Source organism: Carassius gibelio, chromosome A3 (assembly GCF_023724105.1).
Source record: "Carassius gibelio isolate Cgi1373 ecotype wild population from Czech Republic chromosome A3, carGib1.2-hapl.c, whole genome shotgun sequence".
In the NCBI taxonomy this organism is placed as follows: domain Eukaryota; kingdom Metazoa; phylum Chordata; class Actinopteri; order Cypriniformes; family Cyprinidae; genus Carassius; species Carassius gibelio.
The window spans coordinates 23951285-23977382 of record NC_068373.1 but is presented as its reverse complement, the minus strand read 5'-3'; the positions used below and the strand labels follow the sequence as shown (position 1 = coordinate 23977382).

General features: G+C 37.3%; 1 protein-coding gene and 1 long non-coding RNA gene across 4 annotated transcripts in view; one reads left to right on the top strand and one right to left on the bottom strand.

Annotated features, from left to right (window-relative positions):
• Positions 1 to 26098, bottom strand: part of LOC127952697 (inactive rhomboid protein 1) — a 43703-nt gene that overhangs the window by 3688 nt on the left and 13917 nt on the right. For 2 of the 3 annotated variants that reach the window (XM_052551371.1, XM_052551382.1), the window contains exons 2-17: positions 16128 to 16272; positions 15859 to 15998; positions 14508 to 14615; positions 11187 to 11400; positions 8192 to 8398; positions 4407 to 4529; positions 4158 to 4318; positions 3401 to 3652; positions 3207 to 3318; positions 3029 to 3103; positions 2292 to 2453; positions 2105 to 2205; positions 1954 to 2017; positions 1761 to 1855; positions 1425 to 1500; positions 575 to 675 (exon numbers count right to left, since the gene is read on the bottom strand). In XM_052551371.1, coding sequence (XP_052407331.1) covers positions 575 to 675; positions 1425 to 1500; positions 1761 to 1855; positions 1954 to 2017; positions 2105 to 2205; positions 2292 to 2453; positions 3029 to 3103; positions 3207 to 3318; positions 3401 to 3652; positions 4158 to 4318; positions 4407 to 4529; positions 8192 to 8398; positions 11187 to 11400; positions 14508 to 14615; positions 15859 to 15998; positions 16128 to 16244 — 2108 coding nt within the window. In that variant the 5' untranslated portion in view covers positions 16245 to 16272. The remainder of the gene's footprint in view (positions 1 to 574; positions 676 to 1424; positions 1501 to 1760; positions 1856 to 1953; positions 2018 to 2104; positions 2206 to 2291; positions 2454 to 3028; positions 3104 to 3206; positions 3319 to 3400; positions 3653 to 4157; positions 4319 to 4406; positions 4530 to 8191; positions 8399 to 11186; positions 11401 to 14507; positions 14616 to 15858; positions 15999 to 16127; positions 16273 to 26098) is intronic. The other variant, XM_052551392.1, reaches the window with a different exon arrangement.
• Positions 9925 to 10412, top strand: LOC127952932 (uncharacterized). The gene is made up of 2 exons (XR_008153076.1): positions 9925 to 10066; positions 10171 to 10412. It is a non-coding gene; the product is annotated as an uncharacterized LOC127952932 (long non-coding RNA).

The following is a 26098-nucleotide window of genomic DNA, read 5'->3' as shown; positions in this document are numbered from 1 at the left end:
CTGCATTTGTAATTTTTTTTGTACATTTTGTTTGCAAATTTTTGCCTTTTCATTTTGCTCTGTGAACAGACCTGTCATATGACCGTTCGTTTGAATAGTTGTACTTTTTTGTTTCGCTTTTGGTATGACCACATCGTCTGATATTTCGTTTTTTTGTCTCAATTCCATTTTCGTTTGCAATGTTTTACTTAGTTGTTTTGCTCTAGGAATGAATGATGTACGTATATTTGTGAATATTTGTTTTACTACTAGTGTAAATAGATGTTTTATTTGCCATTTTTGCATTTTTCATTTTCCTGTTGGGGTGAATAGACCTGCCAAATGCTTGATGATTGAAATTGTTCATGTTGGAGTTTTTTCTGAACAGACCTTTCGTCTGCATAGTTTACGTTTTTTGTTTCGCTATTGGTTTTATCAGTCCATAACCACACTTGTGCTTTTTCGTTTCACTTTTGTCTGCAATGTTTAGTTTCCTGCTGTGGGTTTGTGAATGTTTATTTCTGGTGGTGGGAATACACATTTAGTTTTTGATGTGATCAGGGCTTAAGGACCCCCACACACTGCAGTCACTCACCCAGCATGCAGAAACAGAGAGAGCCAGAGACGGTAGAACTGATCTGGGACCTCAGGGTTCAGGAAAGGAAGGAGGCCACAAACGTCATCCATACAGTGCACCTGACAGGGACAGAGTAGGGTGTTTCTTTAGATTACAAAACATCTCAAATTGAAACATCCTGAAATTTTTGCCAATAATAAATTAAAAAGCATTTTGAAGCATCAGACAGTTAACACAGTCTTAAGTTAAAGCCCTGTAGCTGGCACACACATCAGTCACAGGCAAAGCATGGCGTGCCCTTTCAGATGACAATGGATTAGCATGGCAACCTTCATGATGATTACAGAGCACTTAGCAGAAGGTAGATTTATCTTCCGTTCTTATGCACGCCGCCTCATTAGTCTAGTGGGTGAGTACTGACAAGAGGTGAAACATTTAGGGCTTCACACTTTCTTGTGACCTGAACTGATCTTAAAGGGATACACTACTTAGACAACGCAAATTATTGAATGTATTGATCAAGCGCATCTCATCAGTAAAGCCGGTTCTGTGATTAATAGTTAATCTCCATCACCTGCTTTCAAATGGAGCGGCATTTACTACACAGAGCCATAGTTCACTGACTACAAGTTACACAATATTGCGTTCATTATTTCAGGCTATGCATTGACGATAATGAACGCGATATTGCATAGCTTGTCAGTGATCTACAGCTCTTATTATTAAATCCCGCTCCATCTGAAATCAGGTCACATGTGGTCTCATCTGCTTACATTACTTCTTACATTAGTACAGTAATGAATAAATGCATGTTAATATTACTTATAGCACATCTTAGACATTTTTCTGTGATTCTCTGGCTTCTTACTTGGGAGCAGAGGGTTGCCTCCTCGTGGAAGTATCCTTTCATGAAGTCACAGTACTCCCTCGAAGTGATTTCACACCTGCAAAGCAACACACAAGACATTTCAAAAACCCACATACAGTGCATACAGTAAGAGTACATCAGTTATCAGGATCACGTTATCAGATTCCAAAAATTAAGCACTTGTAATTAGATCACATTACAATTTAAAATACTCATAATCAAATTACAGTTGCTTTTTATGGATTGCATGATGGTGGTAAATTATTTATAAGTGCATGTAAAATGTTCCAGTGTTGTTAATGCGATGTGAGAGTCAGTAGTAGCAGTTGTCCTCACCTCCCTTTAGTGCCGATGCAACAGGGCCGGCCGGTGATAGTACAGTCGATATGAGGCAGATTAGTGTGGTTCCCCGAATTATATTTGGTGCAGATCTGTAGGACAACGTATAGCTTACCAACTCTTGCAACAAAGTACTGACACTACCACAGTTCCTTCATATATACTACAGTATATTTGCTGTTATACTTACCGGCCATTTGGTGATGTCATCAGGCCACTCATGAGGGGATACTGAAGCCGGCTCTATACATGTCCTTCCAAAAACACAGCACCATTTTATGTTTGAAATCTCTCGCTGTAAATTGTGAATTGAAGTATCGACTGATGTCGTATTCCCTCACCTGGGGTCCTGATGACACACAGAGCCATGCTCTCGGTTCTTCCCCTCCAGCTGAGGAGTGCTGGGATGCTGAGGCCATTTCACCCACACAGCCAAAGTGCTCTGAAATAGAAAGAGAAAGTTGTCATGCGCCTGACAGCTTCTCAGTCAAGTGAACAAACGTATAACCTTGATAGTAGAATGCTTACGGAGCATTCCTCCTCTGAGGTCTGCAGACAGCCAGAGCGGTCGTTGCGCACACAGCAAGCTGAGTTTCTCTCCAATTCACGCTTTTTTTTAATCAGTATGTGTACCTGGTGATCCTGTCGCATACAAGGTGAGAATTTGGCTCCCAGATGAATCAAAGCTTCCTGATGAGAAGAGGACAATGGTGAGGACTTGTCTTATATAGTGTTTATACAGTTGTTCATGTTTAATGAATTCGGTAGGAAAATAATGTTTCAATATAATCAGATTTTCACTTTGGATAAATAAAGTCACATATGAAGAGGCATAAGACACCAATAAAAAAGATTGGTTCTGTTTTTTCTTTAACAGTTTTTGAAAGAAGTTTATCATGTGCACAAGGGCTGCATTTATTTGATGAAAAGAACTGAAAGGAAAAAAAAATATATTGTGAAATATTATTACAATGTAATATGACTAAGCTTTCTTGTGATACAAAGCTGAATTTTCAGCATCATTACTTCAGACTTCATTGTCACATGATCTATCAGAAATAATTCTAATAAGCTGATTTGCTGCTCGAGAAACTTTTATTATCAATGTTGAAAACATGAGCATCATAGCCACTAAGGATGCAGTGGATTAATTTAGTTTTTGACGGTGACACGCCACCAAATACACAAAAAACGGAAGAGGGGGTGGGGGGAGCAGCAGCTCATTATCATTTAAAGAGACATGCACTGAAACTGTAATGACCCACCGAACTTGGTCCGATCCAAAAGTTCTCTTGCTGCACGAATTTGACGTTTTCATAAACACCTTTATTTCTTAGGACCTTTGTGTGGGGGAAAAAATGTGTTGACAAACACCAGATGAGATCAGAAGCAGGAACAGAACATCAAACATGCTGGACCTTTTAAAGACTTAGCAGGACTCACAGAATCGACGGTTTCATGCTGGGAGAAGCCCACCGGTGCAATGCCATAAATACACACTGCCAAAATGGTGATGAGTATGTGAACGAATGTCATCCAATATGTAAAGAAAGGCCTGAGAAACAAAATAGAAACCATCTCATATTATAAGCATCTCCAAAAGTCTAACAGAAGAGAACTGGATTCCGTTGTTATACCTGTGGTCATCCATGTCCTCTATCTGTTGTTTCACATAGCTGTCGATGCGTTTGCGATATGTTCGATTGGTCAGCTTGCCCACTATGCCCAATCCATACGGTCTTTTTTCTCTTGCGAAGAGCTTCTTGACTGGCACAGCTATCCGTTGGCCTCTCCGCTGACCGTCCACACTCACAACCTCCTGCCTCAGGCGGACTTTAGGGGGCGCCGACGGTCCCTCTTTAGCCTTCCGCCAGCCGCGCTCTAGAGGCCTGTTTGAAGAACAGACCAGAATTAAAAAGCATATATTTAGTCCTAGAATAATATCCAAGCCAGATTAATTAATCATTTTCCATTTTAAGATCTTATTATTTCAATAAATTGTTGTCCTTCTTTAAATGAAATGAAAAGCTTCTGCTAATTGAATAAATGTAATGTCAATTTTAAATGTGGTTTAACATTCATTTTCAAATATATTTAAACATTTTTATTTATATTTAATCAATTTAGTTATTTTATTTTAATATTATTTGAATGACATGATTAAAAATTACATATTAATTCTGAAAACATTCATATGAAAATATTTAGTGACTATTTTGAATGATCAATTTCAAATATTTCTACAGTTAAATTACATCATAACAGATATTTCAAACTGAGAATTTAAATACAGTTTCTGAAATACCTAATAATTATCTAGTGTATGTTTTGATATCACAACACAATCATTGTGGGAGGGAATAAGGCATCATGTAAGTGTGTGGTGAATCTCACAGCATTAAGTGACTCCTCTCTAACTCCGTTTTGTCCAGCGCGCTGCCCGTCAGCTCTGACTCATCCAGCTGTTTGCTGTCCACGTCCTTCATGGTGGAGTCGGATGGAGACTCGAACACCTCATCGTGAAAGGTGGACATCTCCTCGTGCATCAGGACGTCCTGAACCCAGGCCCACCATAAACACACATGCTGAAAAAGTCTCCCAAAAACAAATGTATGTGTGATGTGTTAGGTGGAGTTGGCTTACCCTGGCGAAGAACGATGTGTCGAGTTCATCTGGAAAGTCCACAACATCTTCCTCAATAAAGCTGGCAGGTGTGAAGCTGCGCCTGTGCGCTCGTCTCAGCGTGCTTTCACGCAGCGAACGACCCTTAAAATACACATAAACAGACACTTTATCAGCATAGGATACTAAGTGGTATATAAAGTACCTGTTATAAATACCATACACTATTTACTAATAATAAATCATCAAAATGTACATCAAAGATGGTGAATAAAGAAACTGTGTTGTGAGACCTTTGGCCTGTATATTTTGCTTCATGTTATTATTAATTTTTAAGATTGAATGAGCACATTTGATTTATCTAACGATGTCCTCATGAACTCAAACAACCTCAAATGACTCCTTCAATAAGCCCCAACTTACAAATGTTTCTGAACAATCCTACTTAGCAGCTGTTCTCAAAATACAGTAATACCGTTGTTGTTGTGTCATTTATAATAGTGAACCAAGAAGCTCAGACAGGAGACAATAGAAAGATACACTGGCCAGGCTAATTAATCAGTATCAGCACTGGCCATTGAAAACCCTATATTGGTTAATCACTATAAACCACTATATTAATGTTACCAATTTGCAGTCATTTAGTTTGCACATTTAATTCAAGTCATTGAAGTGTTGACAATAACTTAAGTGTTCTTAGTACCATTTCTGTTCATTAACATGCTATCCATGGAAAAAAGTAGGAACTGTAGGAAATGTAAGAACAACTGAAACCACATAATTCATCCCAAATATATTTCATCATATAAAGCTACAGCTTGAGCTGCGAGGTTTTTCTGTATAACAGTGCAGATATGCAGATATATACAGCTTACCAATGAGAGGTCTGTAATAAATGGGTCTGCATGAAATGTGTTTTTGTGTTAAGAGTGGTTTTGAGGATGGCACACTTGCCATTGATTGAGGACCTTACTCATTCAAGAGCCCATATTTAGAGAGTGCCGTATTTTTTCAGAGAGTGATGAAAGACTGTAAAGGCCCTTAAGTATATTTTATGTACATTACCTCAGTCACACAGCCACTTATTTAGAAAATTCCAAATTCAGTGACATTAGAATGAGGTTAAGAACAAATAAGGCAGTTGCATTGGGAATTAGGCTGAATATTTTTGTGAGAAGTTCTCCTTCTCTTATACAGTAGATACAAACTATTCATGGAAGCATTAGTGAATGAGACCTACTGCTATTGCACAATTTAACAATTTAATTAAGCTAAAAGGGCTTTATATAAATGCTTTGTGCCGTTTACAAAAATCTTGAATTTATTCCTGTGGGATGTTTCAAAACATGTCGAACATGAGTTAGCAAAGGGTTAACTGACCTTAAAACCCCTTTGCGTGCAAACATCGCTGACGGCCCCAGTTTATTATTGTTTCACTTTCACAGCACATTAAACATCACTGTCTTACTTCATCTGGACAAACTGTGCATCAATGGAAAGTTTAAAGACTCAAGCTTCGATATTTGACCAATATTTTGATAAAACATTGTTGCAGTGACAGATATTTAGTGATTTATGTCAGGAGTGCAAAATAATAAATCCGTATTATGCCACATTTTGAATAGAAATTCACAACTCACTCATATTCAGTCACGTCAAGAGCGGTTTATTTGTGTTCACATAGACTCACTGAACAGCGTCAATAAGGATTTACAGACCAAAGATGCATATCTGCGGAGATATATGGATATATTTACTGATGTTTACTTCATATTTCTTCAGACAGAATCGTCATTTCTATTCATTTTCCACGGATTTACGCGATCAGATGATAAACAGCCTCTCCCAGCGATCTCTGTGTGCGTGCAGTAGTCACAGCTCGTGCGGTGTGTGACTCAGACTCTGATTGGGTCTTTCAAACATCAATCTTAGAGTTTCATATCTGGACACCGCCCCATCGTGTCACATGCTTCCTGCACACTTCCTGGTAGTTATCTTGCCAAAACAACACTGAAACACCTCTGTACACACAAAATATCCGAATAATAAACCCGCGATTACGATAGTAAAGCTTGGTATGAGAATTTCTTGAGATCTGGGGCGTTTTTATAAAAAAAATCGAAAATGTACATCGGAAATGCTAACTTGTGCAGCGATGAAAAAGGCAACAAATAACATATTTTTACAACAGTAAACGACCAAATTCCACCCCTGATCGCTAAAGGAAGTTATTATAAACACTCGATCGGGGTTTAAAGTGAGTTTTGAGTAAAAGTGTACTAATAATTTCATAAATTGTCAGATGTAGCTTGATGCTAACGTTAGCACCAATGCTACTAATAGCAGGTGCTTTTCTTCTTCATAATGCATTTTTGTCTCAATAATTCACGTAAGGTCGTAAGAAAATGTTTTGTTGTATTTTTATAGTAAGACTTTTGATAAATAAGGGCTAAATGCAAAGAGAGACTGAAGTGAGATCGCTGCTTTGTTGCTTTGTAAAGCCTGAAAAACCACAATCAAGGCTAATAAAGGTGGAATAAAAACAAAAGAATAATGATAAAAGAATAATGCGGATAATGTGTCATACTTGGCGGAGGTGTGAAAGAACCGTTTGGTGAGAACAATACAATCATGATTCGGGCAGTTTTCAACAGTGAAACATACACAAAGAGCACAGGAAAGTTTACATGTGAGATCTTACAGAGATGACAAGGGCCATAAATCAATCTGATTAGCCTTCTCTAAAAACACACATGACATGGCCTTAGAAAATATTTCATAAAATTCACAGTTTTACAGATTCGATTATGAAATTTTTTATGAAGTCTTGGAAGACTTGTGGCCTTAGCTACACTGTGTTTTCAAACTCATTTCCTACATCAACATTTTTTTAAATACATTTAAAACATATGTTTTTAATATTTTTATTTTTGTTTTTATGTTTGAGCTTATATATCTCTATTATCATAACAGTCTGAGTGATTCTGATTCCTGAACAGTAAACTTTAAAGTGTCAGCTTTGTGAACATATGTTGAATATGTATCTAGTCAGAAAGAATCATGAGCAGAAACCTTTTTATTTTGGGTATGTAATTTCGGTCTCCATGCCAAAAAAGGGGGGTTACTAGTAAGGGGTTAATCAGGTTAGATGCCATATTTAATTTAACACGAATGAAAATGAGACTGTTAGGGATAGACTACAATGTCATGCACCGTATAAAGGTAGTAGCATCAGGTAATTTTCACATTCATAACTTTTAAAACTGAACTGAACAATCAGTATAATGTAAAATAACAGTACAATCCATTGAACGCACTGTACTTCAGTCCCTCACAGCCTTGTTTACAGTCCTGTCAAAAATGAAAGATGCTGTAACCCTAAGAACTATTATTATATCATTTTAAGTAATAAAACATTACATCTCTGCATACTTCTTTACAATTATTTTGTCAAATGTTACTATATTATCGTCCAGCTCTTTATATAAAGTTGGATGTACTCACAAATATCAACTGCTTGATTGCTTGTATCATCACAAAATGTAAAGTATTTTATGCTAAATGGCTAAGAAGGCACAAAGACATTAAAAAGTTATAGACATTAACATCATGATTTAATGCAAAGCTCATCTGAAACAATTGGGTAAAAGCGCTAAACAAATGACTTTTTTTTAATAGTCATTTGGCCATGTGAGACTTTATTTAGACCAAACATTGCTCTGTTAATTCCAGAAAAGTTCCAAAATCATTCCAGATGTACAAAGTCGAGTGAAATCCTGCAGTCAGTCATGTGTGACGATGCTCACCTTGACCAGAGCCGCCGCCGCTCTGAAGCTCATCTTGGCCACAGACTCGCGCTTGCGTCTGCGTGGGATGCGGTTCAGGCCTGAGCGTGAGCTGTTGAAGGACCAGAGGGACGCCGCGCCGGGGGTGATGGGGGTTTGAGGCACACTGTAGCCATCTACCTCCTCCACCATGCGAAACGCACGCCCTCGTGCCAACGGGTCCACAATCTGAACAAAGATAGGGCATAGTTAAAAAGAGGTGCAGGTGCACACAAACCAGAGCCATATAGAGTGAGAGTTGCGACAACTCCATTGACTCCAATGGAACGCTTTTTTTACAGCAATGGCGGCTCGTGGAGCCTCTCAATAGTTCCCGGAAGTGGCGGCAAACCGATGCCGCGCCGTAGAAGATGCAGCAGAACAAACCGTTTGCGACGCACTTTTAACAGGTAAGACGTTTAAATAATAAGATTGAATATTATCAGTACATCTTAATAACAATAAATTGCAAATTAAAACCTTCTAGTAGATAATCACTCATTAAATGAGTAGATTTAAGGTTTGTTATCAGATAACTAACAGATTAGGCTAGGATTGGAGCTGCATAAAGTTAGTAACGAACACCCTAATAATTGTAAAATCTGTTCTCATAATTCAGTTTCATCCATCGTGTTTGCAATTAGAAAAAAAGGAGTATAAACATATTTTTTTGCAGGGTGGGGAAAGTTAGCTAACGTTACATAGCCTATTACGTTAGTTCAATATAACGTGTGACAGCGGTGAGTGGAAGTGGTAAAAATGAGGTTATAAAGTTTGTTCCTTATTACACGTATTAAATTACTTAATAATAAAATGCACCCTATTGATATACATTTAGAGTGAATTGAGTTTGCAAAAACATGGGTGGAGTGTTTTTAGTCATTGTGATTCATTTACTATTACCTGTCTATATTATATAATAATACTGTATTATATATTTAGACTTGTTAGTGTATAAAAGTAACATACTGTAACATTCTGTGGGTTCTGGTGGGTGGAGGATTAGTGGTGCCACTGCACTGTTCTGGGATGGAGCATCAGTGAGGATGCAGGTCAGGAGAGCTGAGGGGACCTTTTTTTTTTTGATAGCTGAATTTTCATTATTTTTCTTAGTGCTGCCTTTGCATTGTTTGATTTTTTGATTTTTTTTTTTCTTGTCTCTTAAATTTTTTTAATAGACCCAGGTAACTGGCTGATGGTTCACAGGAATGCTGACTGGCTGCTGACTGACTTGCTGCTGGTTGACTGGGCAGTGTCACCTGTCCCTGTCTCTCCTCTCTAGCCATGTCCTTTTTCTTCACTCTCACTTTCCTTTCTCTGAGTGTCCTCGTTCTTTTTTCCTCAACCTTTGAAACTGATAGAGGTAGAATACATGGTTTTGCTAATTTTAAATATTGAAAATATCACATCACTTTACTTCAACTAGTACGAGTTTGTACTTATTATATATGAATCACCTGAAATAACATAGCTGTAATCAGCAGCCATTTCTTGTATGTTCACAGGTCTAGGGGTGCATCGTGGAGCAGGGCCCTCCTCTTTTTGACCACAGGACGATGTACAAAGATTGTGGGAATAGCATCTGGTCTCAGCCTACTCTTGAATTTTTTGGTCATGACAAATTGCATTGCCGCAATTTGTCTGCATACTGACTTCAGTTTAGGTTCAACACACACCTTTTTTTTTGTCTACCCACTTACAGTACATATAACATGGTGGTTAAATGCACAGTTATAGGTAACACTGATGACTCCCTCCAATGTCTCACCATGAGTCTCAGCTCCCTGGGTTTTGCAAGGCTTTGCTTGTTCCTTATTTCTAGTAAAACATTGTCAATGTAAAAAAGTGCAAATAAATGTAAGTATAATTACCTAACAATTTTTTGTTGTTGTAATTTTTATTTGTATTTAGATTGCTCCTGCTGACTTGAGCCAACCATTATTTTCTCCTCTCTATGTCAGCGGGGAAGCCATACATTCGCACACCTTTCTCTGACTGAGTGGAGCATCCCCATGCAGCACAGTAAACCACGGTGGAGACTATGCAAGGACAACATGAAAGAAAGGACACATACAAAATGCTTGTCATGCTATTAAATTTATTAGAAATGTATTCATGAATTGCTGTAAATAGTTAATTGTATAATTACAATTTAAAATAACTGTTTTCTATTTTAAAATGGAATATACTCCTGTGATGCCAACCTGAATTTTCAGCATCATTTTGAATGGCAGTGTACATGTTTATATACGAGCATGCTTAAGTTGTTTTAAACCTGAATATATTGTGTACATGAATAAGTATTGTAAGAATTATACTAGATATAATAGGTATATTATTTATAATACATAATTATATTACTATATGTAATTGTAAGAATTATAAACAGTAAGCTTCATTTTACATTTATTTAACATGCTAATTACTGCTGCTAACAGTTAATTGACCCATAGTGCGGTGCGAGCTGAAAATCACCTGTTACCAGCCTGTCTCTGTACTACCTGAAAGTCATCAATATGACATGAGTTAACATTAGATCAGTGAAAAAATGGACAATATGTAACGTAAAAAGGCAACAGCAACCCGTGTTTATAAAACTTAACGTTAGCCTGAAATACGTTTTTAAAATAACGGTAATTGAACACTAATCCTCAAATATTACCCGATTTGATATTTTAAAAACAACATCGCTGTAACTAATATTACTGTAATAATAACTGTAACTCATGCTACATACATATGTCAGTGTGTTGTATAAACATATAAAATAAATGCATTTATTGACTCCTTATTACCAGAAATCGCAGTTCTGTCACTCTACTCTATCAGTTTGAATGGCCGCCAATGCACTTCCTGGAACTATTTGAAGTCTACACGAATCACGTGACAACCAAACATTTCGAACTTCCGTTGTCGCAACTCTCTCTCTATATGGCTCTGACACAAACTATTCCAGCGACAACTTCTGGTAGTGTACCTTCTGCATGCCATGCTGTGATGAGGGTACATATAGAGGCGGAGGGGTTTCTGTGCTGGTCAGGGAGATGTTGTCCTGGCTGGGCAGCTCCATCTCACGGATCACCTGAGGTTTCAGCTTGCCGTAGCGCAGGCTGCAGTGTCGCAGGCTCTTCCTCTGCCATTTCTGTGTGGCGTCGCCGTCCTTGCTGACCCCGAACCAGTCCGCCGTGCCCCTGAGAGTGATCGACACAACCCTTGTTCAGCTTGAGCTCATCTCATCTACAGATCACGTGCGATCCCTGACTCTCTTGTGTGTCCCTGCAGCTGTGCAATTGCGTGTTCTTGCACAATATCTGGACGCTGCAATGGTAGTTTCCACAAATGTGTGTCGCACCATCTACTCCCGATTTTGTACAAATGAGATCAAGGAAATTTTGGTGAGGTAATTGTAACAAACTTCTAAGGAAATAGAGATGGGACATGTCCAGGCATGCTTCAGAGTAAAAAAATGAAACCAAGTGCAAATACACACTGGGGATATTTAGGCTGGTGTCTGACCCGTCTGCACAGCTGCTTGGCTGTGTCATAAAAAAACTTAACAAAAAAACCCTTGGGAAACATCTGCTTCATATTGTCAAATAGACTTGTTTTAACTATGACTCATGTTTTAGTCAAACAGATAAATCGATATAAACCAGTGTAAAACAAAAACACAGAAACTCATAGTTCATAGTTACATAGTTACTAGAGTTGTTGTTACTGTCATGAATCCATAAATAGATTTTGATATTTTCTGAAGCAAAGGAGTGGTGTAGAGATACATAATTCATCACCACAATGCTATAGTCAGGGCCTATAATGAACATTTTACCACACCTGCCAAAGGCCAGTGCATCAGATTGCATATTTATATAATTACAAGGTGATTTGATAATCACGCTAAACCTTTTCACATTCTCAGACACTGTTAGAGTTAACAATTATTAAAAAAGTTACCAGCCAACTGGCGAGTAACACTGTTTCATATACTAGCCAATGCTGATTTTTACTCGAATGTGTCAAATGTTAATTTTGTGTTGTGGATGGTTGCCAGGGCATTTTGTTGCTAAGGTGTTCTAGGCGTTGCTAACTTACAAAGTCTCTTTGATATAATGACTCCTAAATGACAGTTGTGGTTGACATTTTTTATATCAATAACCATAATATATTGGCAGAAAAGAAGGTAATCAGAGTATGTTTTTGTAAGTTGTGCGTTATAAATAAGCAACAACAATAAGCTCCTAAGGACTAGAGTATGCATTTATGATCTATGATATATGATTGAAATCATACATATATTTATTTTTAATGTTTTTGAAAGAAGTTTCTTCTGCTCATCAAGCCTGCATTTATTCGATTAAAATTCAGAAAAAACAGCAATATTGTGAAATATTATTACAACTTAGAATAATAGTTTTCTATTTGAATATACTTAAAAAAAATAATTTATTCCTGTGATGCAAAGCTGAATGTATTATGAGTGTTGGAAACAGTTCTGCTGTTTAATATATTTGATGAATAAAATGTTAAAAAGAACTGCATTTATTAAAAAAAAAAAAAAAAAATTCAAATAATATATATATTCTAATAATATATTTTCTTTACTATCCCTTTTTATCAATTTAACACATCCTTGCTGAATAAAAGTATTGATTTTTATTAAAAAAAGAAAGAAAGAAAAATTACTGACCCCAAATTACTGACCAGTAGTGTGTATTGTTATTACAAAATATTTATATTTTAAAAACGTAACTTTTTTTTTTCTTTTTCTTTTTTTTCTTTTCTTTTTATTCATCAAAGTATCCTAAAAAAGTATCACGTGTTCTGAAAAAATATTAAGCAGCAGAACTGTTTCTAACTTTCATAATGAATCATCATATTAGAATGATTTCTAAAGGATCATGTGATAACGATCCAAAAAATTCAGCTTTGCATCACAGAAATAAATGATAATTTAAAGTATAATAAATTTAAAAACAATTATTTTAAATTGTAATAATATATCACAATATTACATTTTTTTTTTGTATTTTTGATCAAATAAATGCAGGCTTGATGAGCAGAAGAAACTTCTTTCAAAAACATTAATAAGAGTAAAGTTTCCAAACTTTTGGTCTGTACTGTATATATATATATATATATACACACACACACACACACATATATATACATATATATATATATATATATATATATATATATATATATATATATATATATATATATATATATATATATATATTTGACAGTCTTCATAAATACTTTTATAGTATATAAATATTACATAAATAGCACTAGTATGGCTGAGATTTCCATTGTAGTTCAGAACAAACTCAGTTGGGAGTCTATAAATAGGACACAGTTCACTAGAACACCTGGATCAGCATCACACGGAGAGCAATCTAATCTCATCTTTCTGACTCACCGAGGACGGCAACAAACATGACTCAAATTGCGGCTTACTCTGTTTCATCTGCAAGAAAACAAATAGAGCCTGCCAGTCTGGGAATAGTGTCAAACCGTGCAAAGAATCTGAAGATGAATGTGCCGTGGCTCATATAGCGGTATGAAGTATTGGAATGTTTTCTGTGATAAACTCAATTCAGATTAAAAGAATGGCAACAATGAGCCGTGCTGAAGTCATAACGGTCAGAGACAGTGAAAGCATGTCGTGGTACGAACCCTTTTGTATCCCTAACAAAAGACTGAAGTCATGAAAGGCATGAACACTGCTGAGAATCACAACCATGGGAATATAAAAACAACCCAAAGAGATTCGGTGAATCAAGACAAAGTCCTTCCCAATTTAACATGCATTGAGGGAGAATGTTACCAATAGCATATGACTGTGGTTTGGTGAAGTAAATAAAGTTTTCGACAAAAAAGACTGACTCCAACCGCACAATGGGTGACCTCAGGATGCTTCTGGCTGGAGGTCTGTGAGGCATTAAACCAGATAGTGAGCAGTATTTAATCTTTGCAGAATAATAAAAAAAAACAAGCCAAACTTATTCATGTTGCATACCTTATTTAACCATAAATGGTGCATATTAATACCTCAAAGCTACACATTACTACCTAAAGAGAGCATATTAGTACCTAAATGGCATACATTAGTTAGTGACAGCGTGTGTGCCTTGCTTTCCTGAGACTATGTACTGTAAATGTTAATGGATGGTCTTTAATATTGCAACGACTACTATTATTACAACTCTAACACCGGAGCTGACTGAGCAGGAGACAGTACAGTGTGTGTTGTGTGTGAGAGCTCCCTCGTCAGGCCTCCTGCGCTCCGCTGTACCTGAGCAGGGTTCTGGAGAGGGACTGATGCCGTCTGAAACCGTGCCGCCCTGCACGGTGACCCTTAATGGGCACAGTGTTAATCCTGTCAAAGTGCACCCTCCTGCTGCTGTGGACGGCCCGAGAAGACGGAGGACGGGAGGAGAGGAAGGACAGCACGGAGAAAGGAAGCAGAAGAAAAAGAGATAAAAAGAAAAGCGTGAAGGAGAAGAACTGGAAAACAGATCAACAAGAGCCAGAGAGCAAGATTAGCAAGTTGAGCTAAAGCAGAGTATTCCAGCAGGAGGCTTATTATCAGTGAACTTCTGTAGTGTGCATGAGATAATGAGTGGCATATGAGGGAGAGACACATACACACACAGATGCACAGAAATACACAAAACAAGGCTGAAAAGTGGCGTCTTCCACACAGAAACCATGTAAACTGGTTCACAGACACTGGTTCTTTACAGTTTTGGTGTATCAGCTATGAAATGAGGACATTCAAACTCTCCTGCACGGGGAATCACATGCACATTCCTATCACATCTCAGCTCAAAACATTCTCAGTAAACAAACCATAAACAAGACTGGCAACATTCGCTTGCAACCAAAAAGGTGCTACAGTGTCACATACGAAATCACACACGATTCACAGATGCAAGATCAAGAACAAAGTATGCAAGATCATGGGCTATATTAATAAGCATTCGTCCAGTTAAAACTCTAAGACTAAAATGCTATGAAATTAATGCTAGTGTAGTCATTTAGCTTTGTTCCAAAATGTAGTGAGCTGTATTCTAAAGAACGGGTTACAGTCATTGTTGTTTGACAAATTTACACATTCAAAATCCAGTCATTTCAAAAGGAACTCATGTGATCGGGAATTTCCCATGAGGATGAAAGATTTCCCCTCACATTTTGCAATGCATTCAATCTGGTAATGCGAAATTGCTGCGTTGACTAAAAAAAGCTGCTTGGTTTGTTTGAACTGTGCTTCATACTTCTCTGTAGTGATAATAGAAAATATACCTTTTTTGCTTGTGAAAAATTTAAGGGTGGCCATATGGGCCAGGATTTCTATATCTATCTATCTATCTTTCTATATTTATATATATATATATATATATATATATATATATATATACACACACACACACACACACACACACACACACACACACACACACACACACACACGTATGCTTGTGTATTTATTCCACCATGTGGAACAGTCTTGCTATAAAATGTCTATTTAGACAGCTTACTAGGTTTTGGAACAGAGTTTGGTCTTTGGTAAAGACATGAATCTCCGAGCTAATGGGCTTGTAGGAGTAGATGTGAGTAGCAGGCAGATGTAATGCCTCTCCTACCTCTTGATGGTTTGGGTGATTGAAGACTGACGCTGCAAAGCAGCTCGACGGGGGTCAAAGATGTCACGTGGAGGAGAGGGGAGGTGAGACGTTTCCACAGGCATACTGACGCTGCGATGGAAACCTTGCCTCTTCACGGGCTGCAGAAAGAGAGACATGGACAGGATTGAAAACCAGAGCTACACGGTGTATAAAAGAATGGAATTACAAAGACAGTATGAAGTGAGAGACAGAATTAAAATGAGGTAGCCAATAGTGAGCACTCATACCTGAATAAAAGCTGGAGCTTCGTCCACGGACACCTGAGTGGGGGGAATGTCCAGTTTTAGCCATGGTGGCTTCTTGCGCTGCAGGCTGCTGGTGCTGTCACGTCTGGGTTCAGCCATCCTGCCTGCCTCTCCTTAGACCTGCCAGCTACAGAGAGAGAGGGAAGATGAGAGAGAGAGAAAGAGGTGAATTCTCAAAGGTATTGCACGGTGTGTTATTAAATGCAAAAAGGTAATCCTAAAGTTGAGGCTTTGTTGTGCTGATAAGCTTCCTGACTAATGTAGGGAATGGGACGCTAGCACATTGCTCACTGCACACTGCATGCTATATGCTGTACTACCTGAAGAATTCAACAAAAAATATGTTTATAATATGACAATATTGTCATGAGCTCCACAACAACAACAGCTATTTTAGTAACACTATGTCACAGACAATTTTTTTTTACATTTTTGCTTAAAGTGTGGAAATTGTTTTTAATTATTATATATTTGCATGTATAATTATTTTAATTATTTATAATATAGTGTACATTAGATATTTTTTCTTTTAAATAAGTAAAATATTATTACAATATTAAATAAACTGTTTCCAATCTTAATATATTTCAAAATATAATTTCTTCCTGTAATGTCAAAGCTGAATTTTCAGCATCATTCAGTCTTCAGTGTCACTTGATCCTTCAGAAATCATTCTAATATGATGATTCGCTGCTCAATAAATTTATTATAATTAGCTTAAAATTATTGTGCTTATTGTGAAAATTATTTTTTTTGATGCACATAAAGTTTATTGAACAATATTTATTTGAAATAGCATTACATTGATTTCGATCAATTTAATGAAACCTTGTTGAATAAAAGTACTGATTTCATAAAACAATATAAAAAATACCCCCCTCCCCCCTGAATTTTAAATGGTTGTTTAACCCCAATGAGAGTTATTAATGTATAAAGCCACTTTTGCAAACATGTTTGTTGGGTAGAAATCCAGTACTCCTATTGCAGCATACTATGCACAATATATTAGTATGCCATTCTGAACATACCAAATGTCTAATGAAAAGTACTTGCTAAGCCACCAGATGGCAGTCTAAAATCACCACATGACGTCTGAAAGCCCCAAAATCCAGTAAACCTTCCTGCTGCTCAGGAGGAATCCATAAAATGTAAATAAAGAGCAGTTTTCTTGTATGTTTTCATTCACTCAACATACTCAGTTCCACTTAACTGACTAATAAACATTTGTACTGTGGGGGTGGAAAAGTTTATTGTCAATAGATTAAGCCCAAGCCACTGACTTTATACTACCCTCTCATTAAAAGTGCTCCTTATGGTGAAGAAGGGATCATTAGTGTCTCGTCCCGCTGCATATTCCAGATCACTGCAGCATGCCACCAGCAGCTGAAGAACACTATACAAGCACTCTATTTGCTTTTCTCAATTTGATTAATACTGCTTTTAAGATGTCAGTTCAGCACAGCCTATGTCTACAGAGTAGAGATCTGAGATGGTCCTCACTGCTGAACACAAGATCTAAGGGGCATGGCCGGATCCAGATCTAACTCCTCCCAGACATATACCTAAATCTACATGTCTCCACCCCCTGATCCATAAACCCACCCATCTCCACCCCTAAACCTACCAATCTCCACCCCCTAGATGTGGATCCAGCCATGCCCCTTGGATCTTGTGTTCTGCAGTGAGGACCATCTCAGATCTCTACTCGGTAGACACACAGCCTGAAAACACTTATAATGTCAACAATATCTTCCAACTACACATTGCCATATATCGTAAACATCCAGTCATCAATGAGTCAGATGTTAAATCAATAACTGCTCTGATGGACATAACAGATAGTTCATGAGTAAGACTTAATCACACGGTAACTTGTCAGTTTGTGGGTCTTTTCGACTGAGTAATAACTCTTAAGAGTCAATTATACATGACTACAATGGTCCAGCTGTGTTTTTGCTTTTGCATGCAACCAGCGAAGACAAAACAACAGCAGAAAAGTTGAATGTCTTTGTATTTTTTCACATCTCATCACATTCAATTCAGACTTCAAACTCATAAATAATTTCTTTAGCTTTGGTGCAGTCGATTCAACAGAGGCACAGTTACAGGACAAACCCATTGCTCTGTCTAGGTAGTGACATGGAGGCAAAGGCAGTCATTCTGGGTTATATATACACCCCTCGGGATGGCCTCCAAATTTGTTCTTGGTTACACTTAACAAAACTGGTTGAACACAGAACACCACTCTTTTAAGCTACCAGGATCGGTGATGATGAAAGCCTCTGTGAAAAAATATAAATCACAGAAACACAGAGTCACACAGAAGTTTATAATCTAGCAGAACCCAAGTGAAAGTTTAAACTTAAAACATATCAAATTAGTCACTCATCAGCGGCACCATGCAAAGAAGAAGCCCTATGTCAGCAGCTCATGGTGGAAAGTTAAACACTCTCCTTGTCCATGAGAAAGTTTCTGCCCGCAGAAGAGGAATGCGGACTGATATCATCACTGGCCTTTCAGTATGTGTGCCATGTGATGACTGTGAGATTACAGAGCAGACAGGAGCAAAGCCCCAGCTTTGAGGACACCCCTGTCGGGCCATGCCAATGGTTTTCCACCACAGCAGATGAAGGCTGGACGATATCGGTCAAAATATAATCATCAGTCTTTTTACGTTATGACAACTTCTAATAAACGTTAACAAATCCTCATTTTTGTACTTCTAATTCGTAACTGGTCAGGTTCAATATCCAAACAGACGCATTACAGAAATCTAATCCTGACATTCAAGCATGTCAGAACCCAAATTGGCTCATTCCGAAAAGCAACGATTATGTTTGACGCAGTTGTGCTGTGTGATAGACCTCTGGAGAGGCTTGAGGGGACACACATGAAAGTTTCCCATCAGCCCTTGAGCCGGAGCAGACCACCGTGATTGTTTAATGTCTATATCAGTATCCACGATCATCTCATCAATCTGGCCACTAAATCACAGGACAGGCTGATTAGCGACTGCGTGAGAGCAATGAAAGCCCCAGGTCTGAACATTTTGGGACTGCGGTAATTATCTTCTACACCCCTGTCATTTGACTCGAACCCCTACAGCAGTGCTTCCTGAAAAGCTAATATGCAGCATGTGCCACAGCCTGGGTTCATGTTGCAGATGCCTTAAGGTTAGTTTCAAAGAGCACTGATGTTACATTGCCAGCAATCAATTGCCTTCAGCTTTACTGTCACATCTTAAACTTTACAGCACCTGTCAATCACAGAAGCATGTTTTGGGGCTAGACTTCATGCTGTTTTCTCTAGCCTGTGCATGCATGGACACTGTGGCATCCGTCACAAGGCTGCACATGTCAGATATCCCCAGGAGAACCATGGGAACACCACACAAGGCCAGCTGTGTTTTGCAACACTCCCTAAACTATCAGCATGTGTGTAAGGCCCTGGGCAGCTGTGTTCAGTGCATAATGTAGATGTGATGAAATATTTACAGTTATATTGTATACAGTTACATTCTATACACAAGTCTAACCAAAGCGACTCATGTTACACATTTTTACAACGACAGAACATCGGAGAAAGTTCACACTCAAAAATCTTAATTTGTGTCATCTGTTCACCTTCCCGTCTCTTCAAACATATGTTTGTATTTGTGTGGAATGCAAAAAAAAAAAGAGTTATCGGTAACACTTTATTCCTTTTAAATTCACACAACTTGAAAAAAAGTAAACTTAAAAGTTTGAGGTCACTTTTTTTTTATTACAATTTTATTCAACAAGGATGAATTAAATTGTTAAAGGTGACAGTAAAGAATTTTATAATGTTACCAATATATATAAATATTTCAAATATTTTATATTTGTATTTCTTTTGGTCTTTCTGATCAAAGAAACCTGAACAATATGTATGAGAGTTTCCACTACTAAGCAAAAATATTAAGCAGCACAACATTGATAATAATGATAATAAATATTTCTAAAGAATCAAGTGACACTTAAGACTGGAGTAATGATGCGAAAAAGTCAGCTTTGCATCACATGAATAAAGGAATATTAAAAATATATATTGAAATACAAAACAATTATTATTATACTATAGTATATTTTACTATATTTTTGATCAAATAAATGCAACCTTGGTGAGCATAAGAGACTCCTTCAAAAACATTTAAAAATCTTCCTAACCCCAAGCTTTTTAAAAGTAGTTTATGTATAATTGAACAATAATCAAGATGAATAAATGCTTTAACTGTATTTTTCATTGTTATTTCATGTTAGTTATTGCATTACCTAATGTTAACATACAGAAACTGAATGTGAAGTGATTTATCAAAATGTCCATGCCGCTCTTTTCCATTCAGTAAAAGTAGATAGGGACCAGTGCAAGTAGTCCATCATAAAAATGGTCCACATGACTCATGCACTAAAGTCTTTTGTCTTTTGAAGCCATGCGATAGCCTTGTGTGAAGACAGATTCAAATTTATATTTGATAGACATAGCTCATGTGAGGTTTAAAAATACAGCCTTTCAGTCAGTAGCCCAGATCCTGACCCATCCACATCACACAAAGTCATTAATCAGGATATTTTATAAAGGTTTTTTTTCATATCCTCTACTATCAGTTTGGCAGGCCGTGGGAAGGATATCCTTAAGGAGGGATACCACAGATTTAATTCGACACATGGCTGTCATCCAAAGGATATGAGACTTCTTTAAAAGGTATTCTTTCAGATTTATGCTTCCACACAGAAAAGGAAATTGTCCCTCTCAAGAGCTTCAAAAAGATCACTTGTACGAAAGTCACAAAGCATGTGTATAGTATTATATTCAAGATTTCAGACATATAGTTTTGATGAATGCTTGTCTGAAGAAAACTTGCATTTCAAGACAGCTTGTGTTAATGGGACAGAATCTGCATTTTAGCATTCTCTCTTCCTGGCCGCTCCACATGTGGTGTCGCTATGTTTTTCTTTAAAATCCAAGCTCTTTATGTAGCCATATAGTGATTTGTTTTGACTGTCCGATAAGATCAAGAGAATGAAAAAATCTTGGCTGTCATCTTGACGTTCTCGATTAGCTTCCTGCCCTTGTGTTACCCCGGGCAAAAGCCTTCCACAAGCTAAAACTTCCTGTTTATAGACATTATCCATCTGATACATTTAAAACTACGAATGGTATTTACAGAAAACTAAAGTGTTGTTTAAACTAGTGCAAGGGTGCACTTTTTAAAACAGGGAATTGAAGTCATAAGATAGCATGCAAACACAGACTAGCTGTTGAGTTTTCTCTCGCTGAGACACCACAGTCTTTTGTATACAGGCTTTGCTCTCCTTTTATGATTTTTATGATCTGTTCACACCACAACCGAATACAATAACTGGTTGAATGTGTGCTAGCCATGCATGACAGGTTGAGTAGTAATGGACAGAGCCACTGTTAGAGCGGGTGAGAGTTTAGATGCTGTATGTGTGTGTTTATTGGGGTGTGAGTTGCTGAACTGCACATTGTTTTTGTGATTTTTTTTAGCAAGACTTCTGTTTCCACATCTCAAGCCATGTTCAAACGATTGTTCTTGGAGAAATCTAACTGATAGGGTGACCTGCCACTGCCATCTGTTAGCCTGAAAAGATAACATGTTTAATTTAGATGTTATAATCTTTCCCCAACCCACTTTAATACACGAGTCTATGATACTGTATGTATAACACTATTATCAAAACAGGGGGTTTTCTGTTTTGTTTAACCAATGGCAGGCAAAAGATTTATAAAGTTGGGGTTGATGAAAACAGTACTGTTTTTGGTGACTGTAGCTAAAACTAATCCCCGATATCCACTTTTGTCAAAACTGCTGTCAGTTGGTGGCACTATAACTTTGTTTGTCCTCCATCAACAAACTAATAATGTTCCATCAAAATCTGTCAATGTATGCTGAAGTTTTAACAAACTTCTTGTTTCAGGTTTTTTCACCATAAATGTATTGCTTCGCCACGACCAAACTGTTCAAGATTTCAAAAATTCCTTTGCAATTTAGCATCCTCAATATCTTGAGATCATGGCAATTGAAGGATTAGAATGTCAAATTTCATGTTTGTTTGTTTTTCTTCTGCAAATCCCTGAATAGAGCTAACTTCCTGCTGGGTGGACCATTTGAGTTGCACTTTGAAAGTTGTTCAGGTCAATGAGATCTTATATGTGTGAGTCTCATATGTATACACACAAGTATGATATATGGACCACAACATTTAAGGTTATTCTGCACCCCCTATGGGCTTGGGCCCTAACATTTTGTCTGTTTCTCACAAAAAGCGGTATATCACAATATATGATGACCACTTTATGGTGCTTTTTTGTTTTTTAAAGATCAGCAGTCCCAGTCTGCATTCATTTTAGTTGAATAGAAAAGTGCAGCTCTAATCTAATATTTTCTCTTATTCAACATGAGGGTGAGCTGTGTGAATCTTTCATGAGAACATTTCCTCTAGAAAGCACTTCAGACTCATGTAAAGAGCAGAGTTCAAGCCGATCTAATGAGAAAAACATAACTATTTTATAAGGTGAATTCATATGAATTTGTACAATGTGAATCAAACAGAAACATACAATTTTTAGAAAGAAAAAAAAACCTTAGCATGAAGTCCACATGTAAACCTAATTGTCAGCCGGTCGCACTAAAAAATACGAACAAGAGTATAGAAATTCAAACAATTTCAGCACCAGTTCGCCAAATGGAAAACTGTTACGTATTTCAAATGTGTGTTCGTTCAAGCAGTACAGATGGACACGGTGTTGTGGGCAGGAACTCAAGTCTTGCATGTGTTTGTGTTTAATTGGGGTAACATGGTTTGATTAAAGAGCCCCGGGACAGAAGGAAGAGGTTTAATGAGTGGATTAGAAAACACAGTGATGGATGACCTCATTTATTTGTGTGTTTGAAACTCTGGTCACTTCCTTCCTAAAGGCTGAACATCCTGGCTTTCAGGAAGGCTTCTCTCTCTCTCTTTCTTTCTTTCTCTTTCAGTCTCGCTCCCCACAATTTTTTTGGACCTATAGTTCTCGTACACACAAGCGGCCGCTCTGCTCACAGCATTTATAATGTGATGTCTTTATTTCCCAGCCACAGAGAGTTTAAGCTCCCCCAGATGCACACATACCACAAAGCAGCCAACAATGTTATTTCCGCCCATGCCATGCTGACTTCTGCTTTCCTCTTGTACACTACCAGCAGTGTGCTGAGAGGATCTGCTCAGTCTCAACAAATCAGCCTGAAAGGAATTCCCCATTTACTCCCAAACATGGAAAGACTGACAGTTGGACTTTAAACTGTAGCATTGTGTAACTATTTCATTGTTCAAGTCAATGGTCATGATTAAAAAGATATACAATTCGGAAATGTGGACAATCAGTGCGATCTTGATTCACAAAAATTAAACATGTGGTGGTAGCCGTTGTCTTGCATTTTTTTTTCATAGTACAGAAGTCAGTGGCTACCATCAGTTACAGTTTCAGTTACCAACACTTTAAAATACCTTATTTTATGTTCAACCGAATAAAGAAAACTCATGCAGGGTTAAAAACAACTTGAGGATGAGTAAATGGTGACTTAATTTACATTTTTGGGTGAACTATCCCTTTATTGTGTCAGTTATTCCTCTAGTTTAGAGAAACGATAGTCGCACTATTTTTTTTTTACTGTGAAAGGAGATAGATTTGTGTCTTTACATTGTGCTTTAATGTACATTGAATAACATTTATTTTAATTACGTTAGAAATAAAATGGCAAGAGTGAACATCTCCAATATTTTTCTTAGCACTTTTAAGAGAAACAAAATATTTCCCGGTGAAGCATGTCATTTCTGCACCACTAGAATTACCCCAAAATTCTAAAATGTATACAAAACACACTGTTTTACAGTTGGTTGGCCAAACTGAAAATGTTCAGCCAATGCTATATTTCAGATGGAGAATTTCTGTGCCGAAAATCTTATTTCCGAGTTGGTACAAGTTTCGACAGTTTTTTTTTTTCTCGATTGTTCGATCGTTTAACTCCTTATATGAGCATTTCTCTCTGAAAATTGCGGGAAATCATCCGCAGCGCTGCATAGGATTGGTTTGAGAATATCTCCAGATAAGTGTGTTTTTGGATGTGAGGGCAACCATGTTCCTCTAGGAGCTCGGCTTTTTCCAGAGAGAATCGGAAAGCTGTATTTTTCTTTTATAAATATGATAAAACTAAAGACTTTTTATAGATATGAAGGAAGCAGTACTACTCTATAGGTACTCAAGATGAATATGAGATAAGGTGAAACTCTGTATGTTATGTATCCTTTAAGATATTTATTTTGTTAAAGGCAAAATGATTGGAAAAGTGTCAAGAATTCACAAATATGCAGTGTTTTTTATGGGGAAACCTGAAGCATACCAATTCACATACTATTCATATTTGAAAATAGAATTAGGGGCCTATCACACAGAACATATCCTTGCATCTAAGAACGTGAGATGCAGTGCTCAGGAATGGTTTTAAAAAAAATGACTGCTTTGAATTCAACCCTCCAGCAGCACCGTCTCTCTTTGTGTTGCTGCTTAGCTTCTGGTCTGTTTGTGAGTGTTTATGTGTTTTGGAGGAGGCGTGGCTTTGGAGAGTGATTTGCAGGGAGGGTGGGATCTTATGCTTTGATTCCAGTCTGATAACAATGTGCGCTGACACAGACGTTCCAAGACATAAAGATAACGGTGTGCTAAGCAAAGTTTCTTACAGCCTTTCAGTAGAAGATGAAACTTAAAGGAAGCATACGTCTCAAGATCAGATAAACTCTCTTCTCTGCTCACTCAGGGTACAGCTGCGCTTACCTGCAATCGACTGGTGTTTGGATTTCATGTGATTTCTCTTTGTAGTGGTTAGTGGTGATATTATGATAACTCAGTTTCACTAGGCGTGTTTCCATTACCCTTCAAATTGCGCAAATCAAACATGCGAATTTAAAATATGCATGATGGAAACACGTAAATTTCTCAAAAACTCACAAATATGGAAAAAAAATTGTATGCTTGGATGAGGTAGGTTTTTTTTTTTTTTTTAGTAAAAAGTCATTTGATCATTCTTCAATGTACTATAACCTCCAAGAAACGCTTCATACATGGCTGCTCTCCAGTATGAGGGGCTTTCCCTACCATTAAGGCTTAGACAATTTACACTCCCACAGATCTGTGGCACATTGTGGCTCTGATACGGTCATTGAAGCTAATTGTGGCCACTATATTCAGTGCTTGTGTTTATTCCAACCGCACCACACACGTTTCTGAAGCAGCTCTCTATGATGCTTCTGTAAAGATACACGCATATGCCTCTTCTGAATAAATATAGCCAAAATCCATTAAAATCCCACCAAAATCCATTGCCATGACTTATAGCGAGAGGCAAAAAAACATTGGTTAATGGAAACGTTGTAATTTCAATACTTCTTTTATCGACATTTGTAAAATATGGCCAAAGTTTTGTGCAGATTTGTAATGGAAAGGCATAATTCCATTTTGTAAGACGATTTGGTAAGATAATTTTGATCAAAGTAATACCAAACATTACAAGGCTGACAAAGACATTATGTGATCAAACAGAATCAACTTGTTAACACGCTCCACAGCACCACTGCATTTAGTTAATTTATCATGGATTCCATGCATTTAATAAAGCAACATATAGTAAAATTCAAATAGTGTCCTTATTTGTCCAATAATAATTACAGATCAAATATTTGAATATTTGACTATTTGTGCACACGTTACTAAATGTTAAATGAATTCCAAAAGTATTGCCCACAATGCTTACAAACATGAATACAATTTTTTTTTAAATAAGTGTAAAAACGTACCGATAATATCCAGAGTTAGGGGGTTGTTCAAATCCCTAACCACAAGTATGAGCAATAGTAATAGTTATTCAAGTACTAATA